Consider the following 21,134-nt stretch of genomic DNA (forward strand, 5'->3'; position numbering starts at 1 on the left):
ATTAAACCTTTGATGTGTACTAGTCTTTAAACAGAAGTATTTTTTTCTTGAAAAATAGAATGAATATGCATGTTATACTAAATAAATCCATGAGTGCTCTCTAGCAAGTTAGCTTCTTTTTTTGTGTCTTCTGCTATTTGAATTCTTGCATAAACTTCTAAGCAGATTTCTATGCTGCTGTGTGTCGCTCCCTTGTGGTGCTCTGGAAAATTGTAATGGGACACCTCCCCCAAGTCACCCTCCTTTTACTACTTCATTGACTCCAAGCTGCCAGAAGCCAGCCCCTTGAGTGAGATCAGAGCAGCCCCACAGCACAGGGGGAAAAGTCAATACAATCAGTATAAGAGCCCAGGGCAGAGGGAGGTGAAAAGTGGAGAGCCAAACACTAGCATCTCACCAAGCAGCATGGCCCTACCAGCACTCTGCTGCCCCACACTCCAGCTATGGAGCATTCTCTTCTGGGTGTTTGCACAGGCAGAGGCTGCTCAGCACCAAGAAGACAGCTTGTACATGTGGATTGATGCGCACCAAGCAAGAGTGTTAATAGGTACAAACCTTTAGCTGGGGGTTCAAAAGAAATCATAGTTTAATGTCATATTCCAAGTTTCTGAGGTGCGCTGGTCCATAATGTGGTGTACCGAATGCATTGTGATAAAGCACACAATGTGTATGTACCTGTCTTCTCATCACCATAACATTTGTTCCCAGGCTTTGAAGAAGATATTTTGATTGTTTCTGAGGGGAAAATGGCACCATTCACTCATGATTTTAGGAAAGCCCAGCAGAGGATGCCAGCTATTCCTGTCAATATCCAGGCGATGAACTTTACTTGGAAAGCCACTGGCCAGGTATGTCTAGAAGAAGGATAATGAGTAGGCTGACAGCTAGAATTGACAAGTGTTTGGATGTGAGCTAATGATAGATGATGGTGTGTGATTTGGCTTGTGTTTATATCTAAAGTATGTAACTCCCTTCTGTCATGAAGGGTTAAATGGTATGGTGCTGTACGGGGCTTGGACGTGAAATAGTGAATAGTTATGTTATTGGCATGGAATGTTAGCTTTATTATGTGGTATTGGTATGGTATGTTAGTATTATTATGTGGTATTGTTATGGTATGCTAGTATTATTATATGTTATTGGAATGGTATGTTAGTATTATTATGTGTTATTGGTATAGTATGCTAGTATTATGTAGTATTGGTATGGTATATTAGTATTATGTGGTTTGGGTATGATATGTTAGTATTATTATGTGGTATTGGTATGGTTTATTGGTATTATGTGGTATTGGTATGGTATGTTAGTATTATTATGTGGTATTCATATGGTCTGTTAGTATTATGTGGTATTGGTATGGTATGTTAGTATTATTATGTGTTATTGGTATGGTATGCTAGTATTATGTAGTATTGGTATGGTATATTAGTATTATGTGGTTTGGGTAAGATATGTTAGTATTATTATGTGCTATTGGTATGGCATGTTAGTATTATTATATGTTATTGGTATGGTATGCTAGTATTATGTGGTTTGGGTAAGATATGATAGTATTATTATGTGGTATTGGTATGGCATGTTAGTATTATTATGTTATTGGTATGGTATACTAGTATTATGTAGTATTGATATGGTATGTTAGTATTATTATGTGGCATTCGTATGGTATGTTAGTATTATTATGTGATATTGGTATGGTATGTTAGTATTATTATGTAGTATTCGTATAGTATGTTAGTATTATTATGTAGTATTGGTATGGTATGTTAACATTATTACATACCAGATCAAGAATAATATATGTATAATGTATATGCTTTATAACATATATGCTTTAAGATTAACACTAATATAATCTAAATCTATTAGTGTTAGTATTAAAGCATATAGAGAAAAAAAACCATAATGAAACTGATGGGGAATCTAGATTGTGAGTCCCAATGGGGACAGTGACAATAATGTCTGTAAAGCGCTGTGGTATTAATGGTGCCATATAAGTGAGTAAAATAGGTAAATAAATATAGGTTATAAAGCATATTATCATACATTATACATATGTTATTCTAGCTCAGGAATGTAATAATATTAACATACCATACCAATAACACTAGCAGAACTACTCACTATTTCATGTCCAAGTACTGTATATTTATATTATCAATTATTATTATTAATATTACTATTGTCAATATGCAGTTACATCTAAAAAGACTTTATCTTTATGGGAAGTTTATATAACAGAATTTCATAGCAAGTGAACAAAGTTTGGCAGGATCTCTCATGTGCTCAAATAGGTCATGTGGTTGGCAGAGTTCTGGCACTGTTCTGATCTTGTTGTGCCATTTAATATTTCGGGAGGCAATGTGAGTCCCCATGCAGCTGCCCCAGACTCCCAGCTGCTCAAACACAAAACTGACTGTAAATATGTCACACATAGTAACTTGAAAGAGAAACAAAAATGTGTGTTTAACCTTTCTTTCAAGTTCATCCAAAAACAAGGCCTTCATCAAAGCGGCAAGGCGACGTAGTGGGTAAACCATCCCCAGAGCATTGCAGTAAGATCGGTCATGTGGCATTGTGATGTGAGAAGATCTGCGGGCTGCCAATTCCAAGTCGTTGAGTAACTGCTTCTATAAATCTGCCCCAGAAATAAGCCCCCATGTTATAGACTAAAGGAAAATCCGATCCATGCCTGTGTAAATACTTGAGGAATCTCTGTGAATGTGGATCAGTAGTTCATTCACCAAGCATAATTAATATTTTTTTCATTAATATTTACTTTATTTCCTAATATCAGTAGTTCAAATTCTTTCCTAGTAAGAATTACCAGTGATTCCAACCAGAGAAAATATACTGCACTCAAGGGACATATACCTTTACAGTGCTGCATGTCACCGAACAGAGGAAATACCTTATTTCCTGACCTCTGGGGCAGAATTTCCAAAATGGAATGTCAATATGTTTACATTTTGTGGGCATGACTTCTTTTTACTTAAAGGGGTTCACATATCAAGAATGTGTCTCCCAGTCTTTAATATTGAGATCCTGTTCTTCTGTGGTATTTTGCATCTTGGTGTTGTAGACATGCCACCAGGGATCAAAGCACAATGCTGCTGAAATCCCACTTCATTTAGTCCAGCAAGCATGTGCATGCCATCTGTTCTATCTGATAGAAAACAGCGGTAAACCACTCAAACTTTGGCCAAAAAAGGCTTTAGTGCTTAGAGATGAGATGCGAGGCACCTTGTAAGCTACATCTGGTTTCCATAGTAGTTTACACAGTATAAATGTTCAGTACACAACCTCGGTTCTTCACAGTGCACAAGATATCATTAATGTCATGCAGATCAGTCAGTGAAATATCTGAGACGTGCAGAAACAGAGAAATAATGTGATATTGCATGTCTGCCATATGCAGTAGTCAATAGTATCTCATTAATGTACTGACGTAATAACTATATTCACCCCTGCCCTAATATCGTGCTAGATAGCACTATGTAGTCTTATCTTCCTACTTCAAGTAGCAAAGCTTTATATTTGCTGTAATCATATAAATTATTACATGATGTTTTTGCAAAGGTTTTAAGATACTTTGTTACTGCATATTGTATATTTTAAGGAATGGCTTTCATCTAAAATTCATATTCATGTGTTATGTGATTCCATTTGTAGTTGATAAAATCACACTAAACTGTTGTTTCACAGCTGTATATTTATAACAATCATGTATTTGATGAATCAATGTATTTGATCTAAAAAAAATACTGCATCAATTTTAACAAAAATGTCTTATGTAACTTTTATTGGTACTTCAGGATGTCTAATTGCTACCACCAGCCCATCTATAAAGAACAGTGGAGTATTTCTACCTGCTGCATCCATTCAGACAAGACATAGCTTATTGCTGTTGCTTTTGTTATGCATTTCTGATTCTTCTGCGCATAGCAGCTTGTTGCAAAGAATCACAATAGTAAGACAAACCAGCACAATTAAAGAAACACTCCAATCAAAGTTGTTATCCTCTTAAAATATTGCAGTTATCAGATTATATAGCACTGTGTACTTACAATTGCTCATTTTGACTTTCTACCCAGTTACCGTATATACTCGAGTGTAAGCCGACTCAAGTAGAAGCCGACTCCCCTAATTTTGCCACAAAAAAACTGGGAAAACTTATTGACTCGAGTATAAGCCTAGGGTAGGAAATGCAGCTGCTACTGGTGAATTTCAAAAATAGAAATAGATGCTCCATACCGTTCATTATTGCCCCATAGATGCTCCATATAAAGCTGTGCCATATATAATGCTCTGCACCGTTCATTATGGCCCCATAGATGCTCCACATAAAGCTGTGCCATATATAATGCTCTGCACCGTTCATTATGGCCCCATAGATGCTCCATAGAAAGCTGTGCCATATATAAAGCTCTGCACTGTTCATTATGGCCCCATAGATGCTCCATAGAAAGCTGTGCCATATATAATGCTCTGCACCATTCATTATTGCCCCATAGATGCTCCATAGAAAGCTGTGCCATATATAATGCTCTGCACCATTCATTATGGCCCCATAGATGCTCCATAGAAAGCTGTGCCATATATAAAGCTCTGCACTGTTCATTATGGCCCCATATATGCTCCATAGAAAGCTGTGCCATATATAATGCTCTGCACCGTTCATTATGGCCCCATAGATACTCCGTAGAAAGCTGTGCCATATATAATGCTCTGCACCATTTATTATGGCCCCATAGATGCTCCATAGAAAGCTGTGCCATATATAATGCTCTGCACCGTTGATTATTGCCCCATAGATACTCCATATAAAGCTGTGCAATATATAATGCTGCTGCTGCAGTAAAAAAAAAAAAAATCACATACTCACCTCTCTTCGCTCAGGACGCCAGCGCTTTCAATTTTTACCTGCTCCTCGTGCGGCTCCGTCTCCAGCACTGACGCTCAGCAGAGGGCGCGCACTGACTATGTCACTGCGCCCTCTGACCTGAGCGTCACAGCCAGAGGACGCTGATGACGGAGCCGCACCGGAACGAGGAGCGGTAAATATCGCGCAGCGCTTCCCTCCCTGTATACTTACCTGCTCCTGGCGCGGTCCCTGCTTCTTCCAGCGCTGCATCTTCTTCCTGTATTGAGCGGTCACCGTTACTGCTCATTGCAGTCATGAATATGCGGCTCCAACTCTATGGGAGGTGGAGCCGCATATTCATGACTGTAATGAGCGGGACCATGTGACCGCTCAGTACAGGAAGAAGATGCAGCGCTGGAAGAAGCAGGGACTGCAGGGGCCGTGCCGGGAGTAGGTGAGTATAACTAGACAGCCCCCGCTCCCCCTCCCCTGCCGACCCCCGGGTATGACTCGAGTATAAGCCGAGAGGGGGACTTTCAGCCCAAAATAATGGGCTGAAAATCTCGGCTTATAGGTCTACGAAATCACGTGATTAAAAACAGGCTAGCTGAATCCCTCTAAGCTCTGTGTAGAAGCAAGAAGTCTGTTTTCTCTGCATGAGTCAGCATTAGAACTACAATTCTACATCACGTCAAAGTCCCTGTCAGGGGGAAGGAGCGGAGCAGCTGGGTCAGTAGTTGAAGAAGAGGATGGCTTATGAAGTGAAAAGAGACTTCCTATTTCTACATAGAGCTTAGAAGGATTCGGCTAGTCTGTTTTTAATCCCGTGATATCATAGACCTAATGGGCAAGAGAAGAATTAACTGGGTAGAAGGGAAAATGAGCAATTGTAAGTACACAGTGTTATATACTATGATGACTGCAATATGTTAAGAGAATAAAAACTTCGATAGGAGTGATTCTTTAACTAGTCACTGGGGGACCCAGCAAGAAAAATGTCTGTGAGAGCCAGAAATCTTGCATGTTTTTAGGTGACCAAATACTTATTTTCCACCACAATTTGCTAAATAAATCTTACCAAATCAGAAAAGGTGATTTTCTGGATTTGTTTTCTTATTTTGACTCTCAGAGTTGGGGTCTACCTATGATGTCAATTACAGGCCTCTCTCATCTTTTTAACCTCTTTCTGACCTCGGACGGGATAGTACGTCCGAGGTCAGAACCCCCGCTTTGATGCAGGGCTCCGGCACTGAGCCCGCATCAAAGCTGGGACATGTCAGCTGTTTTGAACAGCTGACATGTGCCCACAATAGCGACGGGTGAAATCGCGATTCCCCCGCCGCTATTAACTAGTTAAATGTCGCTGTCAAACGCTGACAGCGGCATTTAACCGGCGCTTTCTGCCGGAAATGAGCGCATCGCCGACCCCCGTCACATGATCGGGGGTCAGCGATGCTTCTGCATTGTAACCATAGAGGTCCTTGAGACCTCTATGGTTACTGATGCCGGCCTGCTGTGAGTGTCACCCTGTGGTCGGCGCTCATAGCACACCTGCATTTCTGCTGCATAGCAGCGATCTGATGATCGCTGCTATGTAGCAGAGCCAATCGCGTTGTGCCAGCTTCTAGTCTCCTATGGAGGCTATTGTAACATGGCAAAAGTTTTAAAGTTAAAAAAATGTGAAAAAAATAAAAAAAAATAAAAGTTTAAATCACCCCCCTTTCGCCCCATTCAAAATAAATCAATAAAAAAATATCAAACCTACACATATTTGGTATCACCGCGTTCAGAATTGCCCGATCTATCAATAAAAAAAAAGGATTACCCTGATCGCTATACGGAGTAGCGAGAAAAAAATTTGAAACGCCAAAATTTTTTTGGGTCGCCACGACATTGCATTAAAATGCAATAACGGGCGATCAAAAGAACATATCTGCACCAAAAGGGTATCATTAAAAACGCCAGCTCGGCACGCAAAAAATAAGCCATCACTTGACCCCAGATCATGAAAAATGGAGACGCTACGAGTATCGGAATATGGCGCAATTTATTTATTTTTAGCAAAGTTTGAAAATGTTTTCACCTCTTAGATAAAAGAGAACCTAGACATGTTTGGTGTCTATGAACTCGTAGTGACCTGGAGAATCATAATGGCAGGTCAGTTTTAGCATTTAGTGACCTTAGTAAAAAAGCCAATAAAAAAACAAGTGTGGGATTGCACTTTTTTTGGAATTTTTTTCCCGTTTTCTAGTACACGACATGCTAAAACCAATGATGTCGTTCAAAAGTACAACTTGTTTTGCAAAAAATAAGCCCTTACATGGCCATAGTGATGGAAAAATAAAAAAGTTATGGCTCTGGGAAGAAGGGGAGCAAAAAACGAACACGGAAAAGCGGAAAATCCCAAGGTCATGAAGGGGTTAAGTGGGAGAACTTGTACAATTGGTGGCTGACTAAATACTTTTTTCCCCACTGTATCTCCTATTCAGTGATGAGTCCCACTTTTGTCTTTGACACATTTATAGATGGAGATTGATTTGGATTAACATGTTTATCAATTTTTTAATTTCCATAATTCTATGATTTTTTTATTTTTCCTTCTGGGTGTTGCAATTTCAATGTTAAAGATTGTGCCAACCAAAATAGCCAAAACCGAAAAAATAAAAGTTAATGGAGCACTCCAGAAGTTTTTTTTTTGCTTCCTACGTTAGTCATTAATAATGTGTTACATTGTGGGCATTATAACATTTACCCATGTCTGTCTTCTGCCATTTCCAGCACTGCGCCGATCCTCTCCTGAATCATACGTCCACAGCTCTTTCTAGCTGGCTCACTTATTAATTCCTTTCTTAATGTAGGTTTATAAAAACTTCAGTTTAAGTCTTAAAGACTTATATTAAGAAAGGAACCTACAGTCCACACAAAAGATTCTGTATGAACCGGCTGCTCACAATTGTGATCACATGATGTGGGAGAGCAAAGGAGCAGTACTGGAAACGACAATAGACAGCAACTGAAAAGTGTTATTATGCATAAATTGTACAAACTGATGGCTAATGGAGGGAGGGGGTAATAAAAACTACTGTAGTGATCCTTCAATGTTCATTTCTAAAAGATTTTTTCCTTTAATGTGATTGTCTCATCTTCTTGAATGTGTAAAATTGAAAAGAGTGCAGATTCAATTTAAATCGGGATGCTGAGTAGGAGGATCGCATTGCCATTTGGCACTTGGCTCCCCCAACTCATACCCAGTAAGTCAATGTTTTCTGCCCTTTGGCTATCTTGGACCGTCTGTCGGATAGGAACAAGCAAAGAGCTGGATCGGGCCCATTTGTTCCAGTGTGCCCAGGTCTGCCCTAGAGTCACACATTCACTGCAATGTACAGTAATCTTCTGTTCCTCACAAGTTTACTTGAATTAGGAGAAAAGTATCTTAATGCATTCATGCCAAGACATGTATTGCAATCAGTTTAGAGTCAAGCAGCTGGCTTTGTTGATTAGCTTGTTGTTCTGCCAATGTGGAAAATATTGTTTTTCCCCGAACACTAAAAATGGCATACATTCTGAAAATACTTATGCAACAAGTCTAAGAAATGATTGTTACCCTAAACTGGTCTATCAAAGGTCATTGTGTATGTGTACGGTATGTGAATAACAGGAACTCTTTGAAGTTCTAAACTCTAACATACTTTACAGAGCTAACCCACTTATAATGGACACTACAATAGTAAAAATGAATTATGATCACTAGAGTCTCTCTATTAATTATCATACAATTGAAGATTGCACTGTTTAATATTATCATGATAAGGGTACAATTATTGATAAGGACTACTGTAGCTAAATGCTGTTAACTGGTACTGCAGTTGCGGTGGCTTTCTCAATGGCATGAGCTCTATTGTGAGCTACAGTGCCTTGCAAAAGTATTCGGCTCTCTGGAACTTTTCAACCTTTTTCCACCCATCATGCTTGAAACATAAAGATACCAAATGTAAATTTTAGGTGAAGAATCAACAACAAGTGGAACACAATTGTGAAGTGGAACAAAGTGTATTGATTATTTTAAATTTTTCTGGGAAATTCAAAAACTGAAAAGTGGGGTGTGCAATATTATTCGGCCCCTTTACTTTCAGTGCAGCAAACTCACTCCAGAAGTTCATTGTGGATCTCTGAATGATCCAATGTTGTTGTTACGGATCTGCAACACAGGACTAAGGTAGAAGGGGGAAAACTGACCCTGCACTATGACTAGGCTGAAACCCTAAATGGAGTGGGCGACCCATTCCTTGCGAATAGACCCCCGACGATCCTAGGTTAATCTCAAGGGAACACCTATAGATAAGGGGAAGGGGTTCCCTAAAAGAACTAAGGACTGAGTGCAAAAACGGGTCACCTCCTAATAGAAAACACAGAGAAGGCTGCAGAAACCAATAGAAAACAGAAACTAAGGCTAGCAGAACCAGAGGTACCAGCACTGCACAAATAACACACAGAAGACAAAGCAAAGCACCAAGCTAGAGCTCAAGCAAATTAACACCATTGTCCAGCAAGGACTGGGAGGCGGGTGCTGGTTAATAAAGAGTGATACAAACACCTGACCCAAGACAAACCCAGCACCAGAAGAAAAAGACCAGCAGCCAGAACTCCACAAGAAAATGGCGGATAGTCAAAAACTAAACAGATTCTAACAGTTGTCCTAAATGCCTAATGATGATAAATATAATCCACCTGTGTGTAATCAAGTCTCCGTATGAATGCACCTGCTCTGTAATAGTCTCAGGGTTCTGTTTGGAGCACAGAGAGCATCATGAAGACCAAGGAACACAAGGTCCGTAATACTGTTGTGGAGAAGTTTAAAGCCGGATTTGGATACAAAATGATTTAAAAAACTTTAAACATCCCAAGGAGCACTGTGCAAGTGATCATATTGAAATGGAAGGAGTATCATACCACTGCAAATCTACCAAGACCCGGCCGTCCCTCTAAGCTTTCATCTCAAACAAGGAGAAGACTGATCAGAGATGCAGCCTAGAGGCCCATGATCACTCTGGATGAACTGCAGAGATCTACAGCTGAGGTGGGACAGTCTGTCCATAGGACGACAATCAGTTGTAGACTGCACAAATCTGGCCTTTATGGAAGAGTGGCAAGAAGAAAGCCATTTCTCAAAGATATCCATAAAAAGTGTTGTTTAAAGTTTGCAACAAGCTACCTGTGAGACACACCAAACATGTGGGAGAAGGTGCTCTGGTCAGATGAAACCAAAATTGAACTTTTTGGAAACAATGCCAAACAATATGTTTGGCTTAAAGGCAACACACCTCATCACCCTGAACACACCATCCCCACTGTCAAACATGGTGGTGGCAGCATCATGGTTTGGGCCTGCTTTTCTTCAGCAGGAACAGGGAAGATGGTTAAAATTGATGGGAAGATGGATGGAGCCAAATACAGGACCATTCTTGAAGAAAACCTGTTGGAGTCTACAAAAGACCTGAGACTGGGATGGAGATTTGTCTTCCAACAAGACAATGATCCCAAACATAAAGCAAAATCTACAATGGAATGGTTCACAAATAAACGTATCCAGGTGTTAGAATGGCCAAATCAAAGTCCAGACCTCAATCCAATCAAGAATCTGTGGAAAGAGCTGAAAACTGCTGTTCACAAACGACCTCCATCAAACCTCACTGAGCTCGAGCTGTTTGCCAAGGAAGAATGGACAACAATTTCAGTCTCTCAATGTACAAAACTGATAGAGACATACCCCAAGCGACTTGCAGCTATAATCGCTGCTAAAGGTTGCGCAACAAAGTATTAAGTTAAAGGGGCAGATTAATATTGCACGCCCCACTTTTCAGTTTTGGAATTTGAACAAAAATGTAAAATAGCCAATAAATTTCATTCAACTTCACAATTGTGTTCCACTTGTTGATTCTTCACCAAAAATTTACGTTTGGTATCTTTATGTTTGAAGCATGATATGTGGGAAAAGGTTGAAAAGTACCAGGGAGACGAATACTTTCGCAAAGCACTGTATACTTTTTAAAACTTTTCCATTGCTGCCCTTATTGTACGTTCCTGCAAAAAAGCCACATTCACACATTCAGTAATTGGTCAGTCTTTTACCTCCATATTTGTAAACCAAAACCAGGAGTGGGTGATAAATACAGAAGTGGTGACGTGTTTCTATTCTACTTTTCTTCTGATTATTCCACTCCTGGTTTTGGCTTATAAATATTGATGTAAAATACTGACCAGATACTGAACCTGTCAACGTGGCATAACATAAATTATTATATAGCCTTTTATGTGGTTGTGTAACTATTAGGGTATGTGTACACATTGCAGATTTGCCTGTGGAATTTTCTGCGCAGATTCTGCATCTCTTGACAGAAACCGCAGGTAAAAATCCGCTCGGATTTGATGCGTTTTTGATGCGTATTTTCATGCGAATTTGTATGCATTTTTGAAAGCTAAATAAAGACCTATTGTTGAACAAAAAAAAGAACTGTGAGGTAATTTCTTGTCCAACCTCTTCACTTACATACTCCATTGAAGAATAATGTTTATGAGTCGCCCGCCTGGGCCGTGGGGTACTCAGTATCGGGTCCGATCTTAAAGGGGATGTCACGGTGGCTGCAACCCGGTCCGTGGCCCTGGGCACCCAGTTAAAGGGGAAAGGTCTTTTAAGGGGTATTGTGAATAAAGTCTATTGTTCGTGACGCCACCTGTGGTTCTCAGTCAGTAGGCACCGATGCTGCTTAAAGGGGTCCTCTGGGGTGATGGTATGGCGGCTGGATGGTGATGCTTCCAACAGGTGAAGCGGGGTCCCCAGGTCTCCCAAGGTGTGTGGCAAGGATATTGTATGCCGACGAATAAGTGGAGGACACAAGTTGTAAAGTCTTTACCTGGTTTACTGATGTAGTAGTACATCTCAGTCCAGAGTACCAGGTACAGGCGTAGCTGTGGCCCAGCTGGCTTGGAGGCAATAGAGGATCCCTTTCCCAGTTGAGGTCCGTGAGTCTTTCCTTCTTGCGCTGTTGTATGTGGTCCCTGCTGCCTGAAGCTTACTGGCAAAGTCCTCTTTCCCCTGTCCTAAAACAGGTACCTGCATGACGGGCAGCTTGAGCCATTTTATAGGGACTCTATCATGCCCCAGGCTCTTCAGGTACTGCTGCATCTCAGGTGTGGTGTGGGCCAATCACATAAAGATCTCAGCCCTCCAGTTCTGCTAAGTGTCCTAGAGTCCCACTAAAGCCTCGGGCTCCCGGTGCTCGGTTGCTGTGCTCTGGCTCTGAGGGTGCCTGGTCACAGTTCCCCTCTGAGCCCTTTTCCACTCCTGTGCTTTTTTTCTCTGTAGCTCCACTACATACAACCCTTCAGGTTATCTCTCTTTCCAGAGGCTGCAGCTCCCCCGTGGTTGCTAGGCCTCTCTGTCTGTTCCAGATGTCCTTCCTCTCTCTCTCCCTGCTGGAGACTGACTAGCTCCTCCTCCAGGCCAGGATACATAAAGTCTAAGGAAGCTCCCCTGAATTCGGGTCCTGAGCTCCCCCTTCTGGCCTGGATTTGGAATGTGTTGCATATGGGTGCCTTACCTGATAAAGAGAACTCCATTGCCTCCAAGCATAATATCGCCCTCCCCGAAAGGAAGGCAACATCACTGTAACAACCGGTTACCTGGGGTGTTACATATACACACATAGAAAGATAGATAGATAATAGATAGACTTTTCCCATGCAGCGGTGCCGCAAGTGACAGTATGAACTATACTGAAATTACGGCAGAGGGATACAGTGCGGAGGATTACGTCCTTTCACTGTATCACTGGAGCCCCTGGAGAGCGGTCGCATCTGCCGATGTGACAGCTCTCCACAGGAGATCGTCGTGGGACACTAGGTGTACAGTGAGTATATACTGTATGTTGTATGTACTGTATGTGTATATGTGTGGGGTTTTTTTTACACAGCCGGATGATGGGACTACTACTGTCCCATCATTCAGCTGTCACTGTAGCAGACATAGCCGGATGGGATTAGTAGTCCCATGGGACGATGCCTGCCTAAACACAGCCGGGCACACACACAGACACACACAGCCCCACAGACCCAAGCACTCACACAGACACCCGCACACAGACACGCACATCTTCTCCGCAACCCCACAGTCTCCACCCACACTCCGCCCACACACTTTTTCCTCTCATCTACAGCATTTCTCGCAGGCACATCTGCAGCAGATCCGCAGATCTTTTTTAAACCCGCGGTTTTGCTGAGGATTGGCCTGACACAATGGAAGTCAATGGGTGCTGAAAGGCTGCAGATCCGCAAAAAGAACTGACATGCTGCAGAAAATAAAACGCTGCAAATCCTCGTGTTTTTTTCCACATCATGTGCACAACAATTCTCAATTTCACATTGACTAACATTGGTTGTGCACTACACTGCGGATTTGATGCAATTCCGCGTGTCCAAAAACGCTGCAGATCCGCATCAAAATCCGCAACGTTTGCACATAGCCTAAAGGCTCGTTTCCATGACCGTATAACACGACTGAGTGCTTTCTGATGTTTTATCAGATAGTACTCGGACCAATGTTATTCTATGGGGCAGTGCAGATCTGCTATTTTTTCTCATATTTCGAATGGCTCTGGAATTCGGAAGACGCATATCCATACAAGTCTATGCGTGTGTGCGAAACATCGGACTGCGCTCAGATGTCAGCAGAGTGCAGTCCAACATCCGTGGACAATAGAGAATATGATGAAGTTAAGTTTTCCTTTGATTGCATTTATAGGGAATCTGTCACTAGGTTTTTGTTATCTCATCTGAGAGCAGTATAATGTCATTTTTCTAAATTATGCAGATCTTGAATTCTCTGAATGCTGAGCCCTGCATTACCCATCCCAGACCACTGATTGTACATGTACAGTGTACACAGAAAGCTGCCAATCTGTGGTGGGAAAGGAATTATACAGAGGGATATGCTTGACTACCTAGCAGCAGGTTTACTAGTCCTCAAATGTTGATCACCTGCTCATAAAACAGTTATTTTATCAAAACTACAGCACACAGCTCAGTCAGGGACACATTACTGGAATCAGGGCATCTGTCTCTACATTATGCTGCTCTCAGATTACGTTGCAAAATCCTGGTGACAGATTCCCATCAGCTAGGTCTAAAGAGTATTATGGACATGAAGATGGCTGTGATCGAAAGCACTAGACCATGGGAGCATACAATGACTGTGCTGCAATTCACTGACAGGGAGTGGAGCAGTTTGGAAAGGACCAAAAAGGGCCAGAGACCCTTCATTTCTTCATTGTGATCGGACACTGATGACATTCCTAATCCATATTTTGTTGTCAATGTTAATATGTGGGAAATTTATTGTTCACAAACGCAACGCAACTCTCAATGCAAAGAGATAAATACCCCAAAAAAACTGAACTCATCTTTTCATTCGGGCTCCAAGCTCCAGATGATGACATGGGACTTGTACCCAAAAGTATCATACATAATAATGAACATAGATGACTGTACACAAGGGGCAGGGTTTATCACGTACATAAACATAAACTGTCACTACAGGACATCCAGTCAAAGTCATAAGTTTACATAAATCTCACATTTATTAAAACTCATATTTTCACAATTTCTGACATTTATTCCTAATGCACATTCTCTCTCTTAGACTAGCTTGCATCTCTACTTATAATACAAGAAAGTGAAATGTCAGAATAATACTAGAGACAATGATTTATTTCAGCTTTAAAGGGAACCTGTCCCCAGTTTGGCCGATATGAAATGCGACCACCACCTTTCGGGGCTGATAGAATGCTGTATATCAGCCCCGAAAAGTGGTTGCCGTAACTCTTATCTGGCAAAACTGAAGACAGGTTCCCTTTAATATCTTTTTTTACATAGTCAGTGGCTCAGAAGTTTATATACTTGTGGTTATTATTTGGTAGTATTGCTTTTAAACTGTCTAACTTGAGTCTCACATTTTGATTAGTCTTCCTCGAGCTTCAAGTTGCTGGAATTCTTGCTCATTGGTTTCTGACAAAACTGATGTAACTGGGTCTGGTTTGAGGGCCTCATTGCTCACTCACGTTTTTCAGGTCTGCCCATAAATTCTCTATGGTATTGAGATTAGGGCTTTGTGATGGCCACTCCATTACCCTCATTGAGTTGTCTTTAAGCCATTTTGTAACAAAGTGAGTCGAGCACCATCAGCGGAGCCAAAACCACCAGGATTCAACATCTGTGATGCACCCGTAGGGCCCTACAGCAAGTCAGCTGTGGTACCATGCACCAGTTAGAAACTCGTCATCCCCTGGTCAAACAGACGAAGGTATGTGGTACCTTCAGCTGCTTGGTAAATGCTCTTAAAGGTGTACTAGATTTGTGAAGGTTCACAATTCTATTTCTGAAGTCTTGGCTGATTTGTTCTGATTTTTCCATAAGGTCAACTGAATGAACAAATAGGTCTTGAATGCAGGTGGAGCGCCCCCAGACACAGGGCCGCGGGGTACTCGGTACCAGGCCTCTCTGTCTCAGTTCTGGGGTTGTCACGGTGGCTAGACCCGGTCCGTGACCCTGCTAAGGGGCGTCCAATGAAAGGTGTAGGTGGTGGTGTGTGGTGTAGGTCGCGGTGAATAACGAGGACACAGGGTTGCAGTCTCTTTACCTCTTTACTGAAGGCTTCAGGGTCCGCAATCCAGAGTACTGTTAACAGGGCTGGTTGAGACCGGCCGGTCCGAAGGCACATCCAGAGTTCCCTTTGCAGGTGGAAATCAGTGTCTACCTTCTAGCGCCTATGTGTTGTAGTACTTCCCTGCTGAGCACCACGGGATAGTCCTCACAACTGTCGTGTATACTTCTGGTCTTTCTCTCTGGAACACACCTGTATGACGGGGTAGGCCTGGAGCTATTTTATAGGGACCCTAGGGACGCCCCTCTCCCACAGTTTGCCTCCGTTGTCTTCGTTAGGTGTAATGGTGAGACAGCCAACCTATGGTTAACTGCCCGGCCGTAGTCTAAAGTAATGCGTGGAGTCTCTTACTTTCTCGGCGTTCCGGCCACCGGCTGCGTGCCTCAGAAGGATGTTGCTGATCTTGGGGCACGACTCCTTCTGGTATTATCTCCTTTTTGCTGTATATCCGTTCCTCACTTCTCCACAATAAACCTCGCTTCTTGTCCTTTCTTAGGAGTCTGCCGCTGTAAGGCACAGGCACAACTCCGTAACGATCTTGTCTCCTTCTAGAACTCTGCCAGGATCCCACCCCTGACAGGTCCTCTCTCTAGCACTTCCCAGCTACGTTCTGCCTGACTTCCTGTCCAACCCCCAGTTTTACCAGAGCGTGAGGAGTGGCCTACTAGATAGAACCACTCCCCCTGGTGGCCGGAGTGTGAGGTGCAGTGTGTGTGTTACCTGGTCAGGTGAACTCCTTTAGTGCAATCAGACGTAACATCACTCCCCTTAGTGGCAGAGCGACATCACTGCAACGACCAGGACTCTGGGGCGCTGCACTCCCCCCCGGCTAAATCCAGTACTCCCGGACTGGGAAAATAAGAACAACAATACATGTTAACAGGGAACACATAAAATTTTGAAATATCATAAACAATTAAACATAACAGTGCTTCCCTTTATGGGAGGTGAGGACTCTTGAACGTTGCGAAAGTTTTGGTCATGCACAGTTCATGACTCCCAGTTCAGTGGTTGTAACTTTTTAAAGCAGCAGGGACCCCGGGTAAACAAAGGGGTCCCTTTGAAAGTTTTGGAGCGATTCACTGTCCACTGCTCCGTTGTCCATTTTTAAACTTGTAACAAAGATATTTACACAAATACAATTAGCAACTTTAGTTAATACCTCCAAGTTTTGTAACGAAGAGGAGTCTGATTCCTGGTGCTACGCGTAGACCTCCGTAGTGCAGGGGTTGCTATTGGCCTAGCAGGGCTCGCTATGCTTGCTGCCACTGGTGTAGTGCACTGCCTTCTAGCTACGCTTCTAGTGAGTCGGTAGCACTGGCATGCTGGATCTCTCAGAGCTGCTGCTACCATCAGTGGGTACGGCAGATTCGCCGATAGCAGAGGGAGGCTCCGCCGGTCCGACGGTGGGCATGGCATCTTCCGGCGGGGTCTGTGGTGATTGCGAGTCCGGAGGATCTGGCACCACATCTAGTCCAGGCGGGTTCGGTTGACGAAACGTTAAGACCGGTACCACGATTGCCTGATTTATTTGGGTCCAAGACTGGGGAAAATCACCAAGAACAGTGTGTAGCATTTTCTCCTCTTCTGCAGGTGGAGAGGCTCTTGGACCTGTTTCCTTCTCCCTCAACTTATCGGGGCATACTTTAAGGTGGTCTCTGGATATTGCCGTTGAGGTTTCCCCTCCATCTTTGCTGATGAGGCAGACTTTGGTATTGTCGAAATCGGACGGCAGGATGGTATACGGTTTCGCTTCCCATTGGTCGTCAAGTTTGTGTAGTCGTCTCTTCCGCTTGAGTACCTGCTCGCCAGGCGGCAAGGGAATCGCAGGAGCATGCTGGTTGTAGTCCCTTTCCTGTTTTTGCCTGGCCTGAGCGAGACTTCTTTCCACGCATTCCTGTACTTTGCGATACCTTTGCTGCCTCTCCGTATCCCAATCGGCATCCGGTGAGGTATCTTCGGGGGTCAGAACCCCCATGTCCAGATCAACGGGCAACTTGCTAGACCTTCCTCGCATCAGGTACGCCGGAGTGCAGTTGGTAGAATTCACTGGGATGTGGTTGTACATGTCTACCAGGTCGGACAATTTTGTTGGCCACAAGTTCCGTTCTTCTACAGGCAGGGTCTTTAGTAAGTCGATCACTACTTGGTTCATCTTTTCACACATCCCGTTGGTTTGGGGATGGTACGGTGTGGTTCTGATCTTCTTACACCCGTACAGATTGCAGAACTCCTGGAACACCTCCGCCTCAAACTCTGGTCCCTGATCGGTCAGTACCTTCTCCGGATACCCATGGGGCCTACAGAAGTACTGCTGGAAGGTTTTGGCGGCCGTCCTGGCCGTTAGATCCTTGACAGGTACAACCACCAGGAACCTGGAATAGTGATCCATGATGGTGAGAGCATAAATATAGCCCGACCGGCTAGGTGTCAGCTTCACGTGGTCCAGCGCGACCAGTTCTAGCGGCCGTTTGGTGATGATGGGCTGCAAAGGAGCCTGTTGGCTGTCACGGTCCTTCCTGCGTAGGCTGCACGGGCCACACTCCCGACACCACTTCTCGATGGCTCTTTTCATGCCAATCCAATAGAATCTCCCTCGGAGTAGTCTCTCTAACTTCCTCCACCCGAAGTGTCCAGCCCCATCATGGTACGCTCCCAGAACCATCGGCGCATCTTGCCTCGGAACCACTATCTGCCATACCAATTCGTGCGGGGGTCGATACTTCTTCGGCACAGCTTACCGTCGTGAATAAACAATTTGCTTCTCCCCTTCCACAGCTGATGGGTTTCTTGTGGATCATCCGGGCCGGGATGTAAACCTGCCTGCGTCAGGAGTTCTTTCACCCGACGGACCGCAGGGTCACCATCCTGGGTCTCTGCCCACCCATGGTGAGGCAGGGGATTCAGCGTGGCATCCTGGTTGTTTCTGTGCCTGTTCTTCACATGATGGGAGCATTGAGTGGCTTTGGGGCGATGAAAAGCGGGCAGTTCTACTTCTTCAAGTGCCTCCGGGTCCTCCCCCGTTTCTGGCAAATTGGGCATCCGGGACAAGGCATCGGCATTCGCATTCTTGCGTCCTGCCCGGTGCTTGATGGTAAAGTCATAATTGGACAGCCGGGCCATCCACCGCTGTTCCAAGGACCCGAGTTTTGCTGTGTCCAAGTGCGTTAGTGGATTGTTATCCGTGAAGACGGTAAATTTTGCTGAGGCCAGGTAGTGCTTGAACCTCTCCGTCACTGCCCAAACGATGGCGAGGAATTCCAGCTTGAAGGAACTGTAGTTGTTAGGGTTTCTTTCCGTGGGACGAAGTTTCCTGCTGGCGTAAGCGATTACCCTCTCCTTGCCTTTCTGGACCTGGGACAACACAGCTCCCAGTCCTACGTTGCTGGCATCCGTATACAGTACAAACGGTTGATCATACTCAGGGTAGGCCAGTACCTCTCCCGTCAGCACCATCTTCAAGCAAGTGAATGATCCTTCCAGTCCTTCGTTCCAATCAAATGGGGTACTCTTCCCCTTGGTCTTCTTGGATTGGCCCACCAACAGATCTTGCAATGGTGCGGCCTTCTTGGTGAAGTCCTTGATGAACCTCCGGTAATAGCCTACCAACCCGAGGAACTGCCGGACTTCATGGAGGTTGCTGGGCTTCGGCCAGTCCTTAATCACCGTGACCTTGTCAGGGTTTGGGGCCACTCTTTCAGCACTCACCACATGGCCGAGATACTGCACTTTGGGTTTCAGCAGGTGGCATTGGATGGTTTCACCTTTAAGCCAAAGTTGGATAGCGCTTCAAACACCTCGGCCCGGTGCTTCAGATGGTCTTCGTAGGTCTTGGAGAAGACAATGACATCATCCAGATACAGCAGTACAGTTTCAAAGTTCTTGTGCCCCAGACAGCACTCCATCATCCTCTGGAACGTCCCCGGGGCATTGCACAATCCGAAGGGCATGTAGTTGAATTCACAAAGACCCATCGGCGTCGTGAAGGCCGTCTTCTCCTTGTCCGCCTCCACCACGGGAACCTGCCAGTACCCACTGGTGAGATCCAATGTAGAGAAGTAGTTAGCAGATTTTAAAGCAGCCAGGGACTCCTCTATCCTGGGCAGTGGGTATGCATCTTTATGTGTAATGCGATTTAACTGTTGATAATCCACACACATTCTCATTGTGCCATCTTTCTTCTTAACAAGGACTAATGGAGCTGCCCAGGGGCTACAACTGTCCCTCACTACCCCAGCCTCCTTCATCTCTCGCAACATGTCCTTGGCACACTGATAATGAGCTGGGGGTACAGGACGGTATCTCTTTTTTATGGGTCGGTGATCCCCTGTGGGGATATGATGTTGGATCCCTTTTACCTGTCCAAAATCTAGGGGGTGTTTGCTAAAGACCCGCTCGTACTCATGAATCACCCTGTAGGCCCCCTGTTTCTGGTGAGGTGGGGTAGAGTCAGTGCCCACATGTAATTCCCGACACCAATCCTGCGGTTGCCCTGCAGAACCGTTGTTCTCCGCCGGATTGGACGGGACCAAGGGCCCAGGTGCCTGTATCACACTACTATTAACAGTAAACAGTTTGGCAAGTGTGGCATATTTGGCTAGCTGGACTTCTTCCCCGCAATTGAGAACACGTACTGGCACCCTCCCCTTGCGGACGTCAACCACCCCTCTGGCTGTCAGCAGGGTAGGCCTATTATCCGAATATACAGGTTCTACCAGGGCCTGATAGTCTTTACCCCTGAGGCCTATGGCTGTCCGACACCATATTAACATTTCACTCCTGGGGGGTATCGCAATGGGGTTTGAATCACTCACTGTGACATGACCAATTTCACCACCAGTGAGCTCCACATGCTGTCTTTGCATCAGGGCCCTGATTTCTTTTTGCAGGGCACGTTGTTCACTGTAGCCAGCTGTTTCTACTACCTGTTGTAATAGGACAATAACTTCTGCAAGACAATTGTCTATAACATTAGTACCAATGGTCATCATGGGATTACACTCACGGCGGTCAATATCAACAATTACAATCCCTTGGGCCTTCAATTCCACCCGCCCCACTTTGATGGTGACCTCTTTATACCCCACTTGTGGCAATGGCTGACCATTACTGGCTATTATAGCGAAATTGTCATTGGGGCCACGAGTAATATCAGTGTCCTCCCAATACCTTTTATAAAGCACGTAAGGCATAGTCGTCACCTGAGAACCGGTGTCCAGCAAAGTGTTCATGGGGATACCGTCGATCACAACAGGAAGAACTGGTCGCCCTCCAACGTATTTGGCTCTCCAATGCTGCGGGCCTGATCATCCTACTCCTGGGGGTTGGCCCTTTGCCCCAGGGGTTGCTCGTTTAAAGGACAGTACCTTGCAAGGTGGCCCACCTGGTGACAGCGGCGGCAGATAGGTCGTCCACCCGATGAACGCGATCGTCGTCCCTGCCTCTGGTCGGCGGAGTCCTCCTCTGTCGCATCCAGGGGACATCCTCTGGTCTGGAGGCCAGCTGGATCTTCTCCTTGGGGGCCTCCTGTAGGGACTGCACAGTCCGAGCTAGGGC

At 44.3% G+C, this 21,134-nt stretch overlaps 1 protein-coding gene across 1 annotated transcript in view; it reads left to right on the forward strand.

Annotated features, from left to right (window-relative positions):
- The first annotated feature begins 305 nt into the window (after positions 1-305).
- The window catches only part of WIF1 (Wnt inhibitory factor 1), a 230,938-nt gene continuing 210,109 nt past the window's right edge, over positions 306-21,134 (forward strand). Inside the window, exons 1-2 of the mRNA XM_077265198.1 lie at positions 306-547; positions 709-848. Of these exons, the coding sequence (XP_077121313.1) occupies positions 406-547; positions 709-848 (282 nt within the window). The 5' untranslated portion in view covers positions 306-405. The remainder of the gene's footprint in view (positions 548-708; positions 849-21,134) is intronic.

Source organism: Ranitomeya variabilis, chromosome 5 (genome assembly GCF_051348905.1).
Source record: "Ranitomeya variabilis isolate aRanVar5 chromosome 5, aRanVar5.hap1, whole genome shotgun sequence".
In the NCBI taxonomy this organism is placed as follows: Eukaryota; Metazoa; Chordata; class Amphibia; order Anura; family Dendrobatidae; genus Ranitomeya; species Ranitomeya variabilis.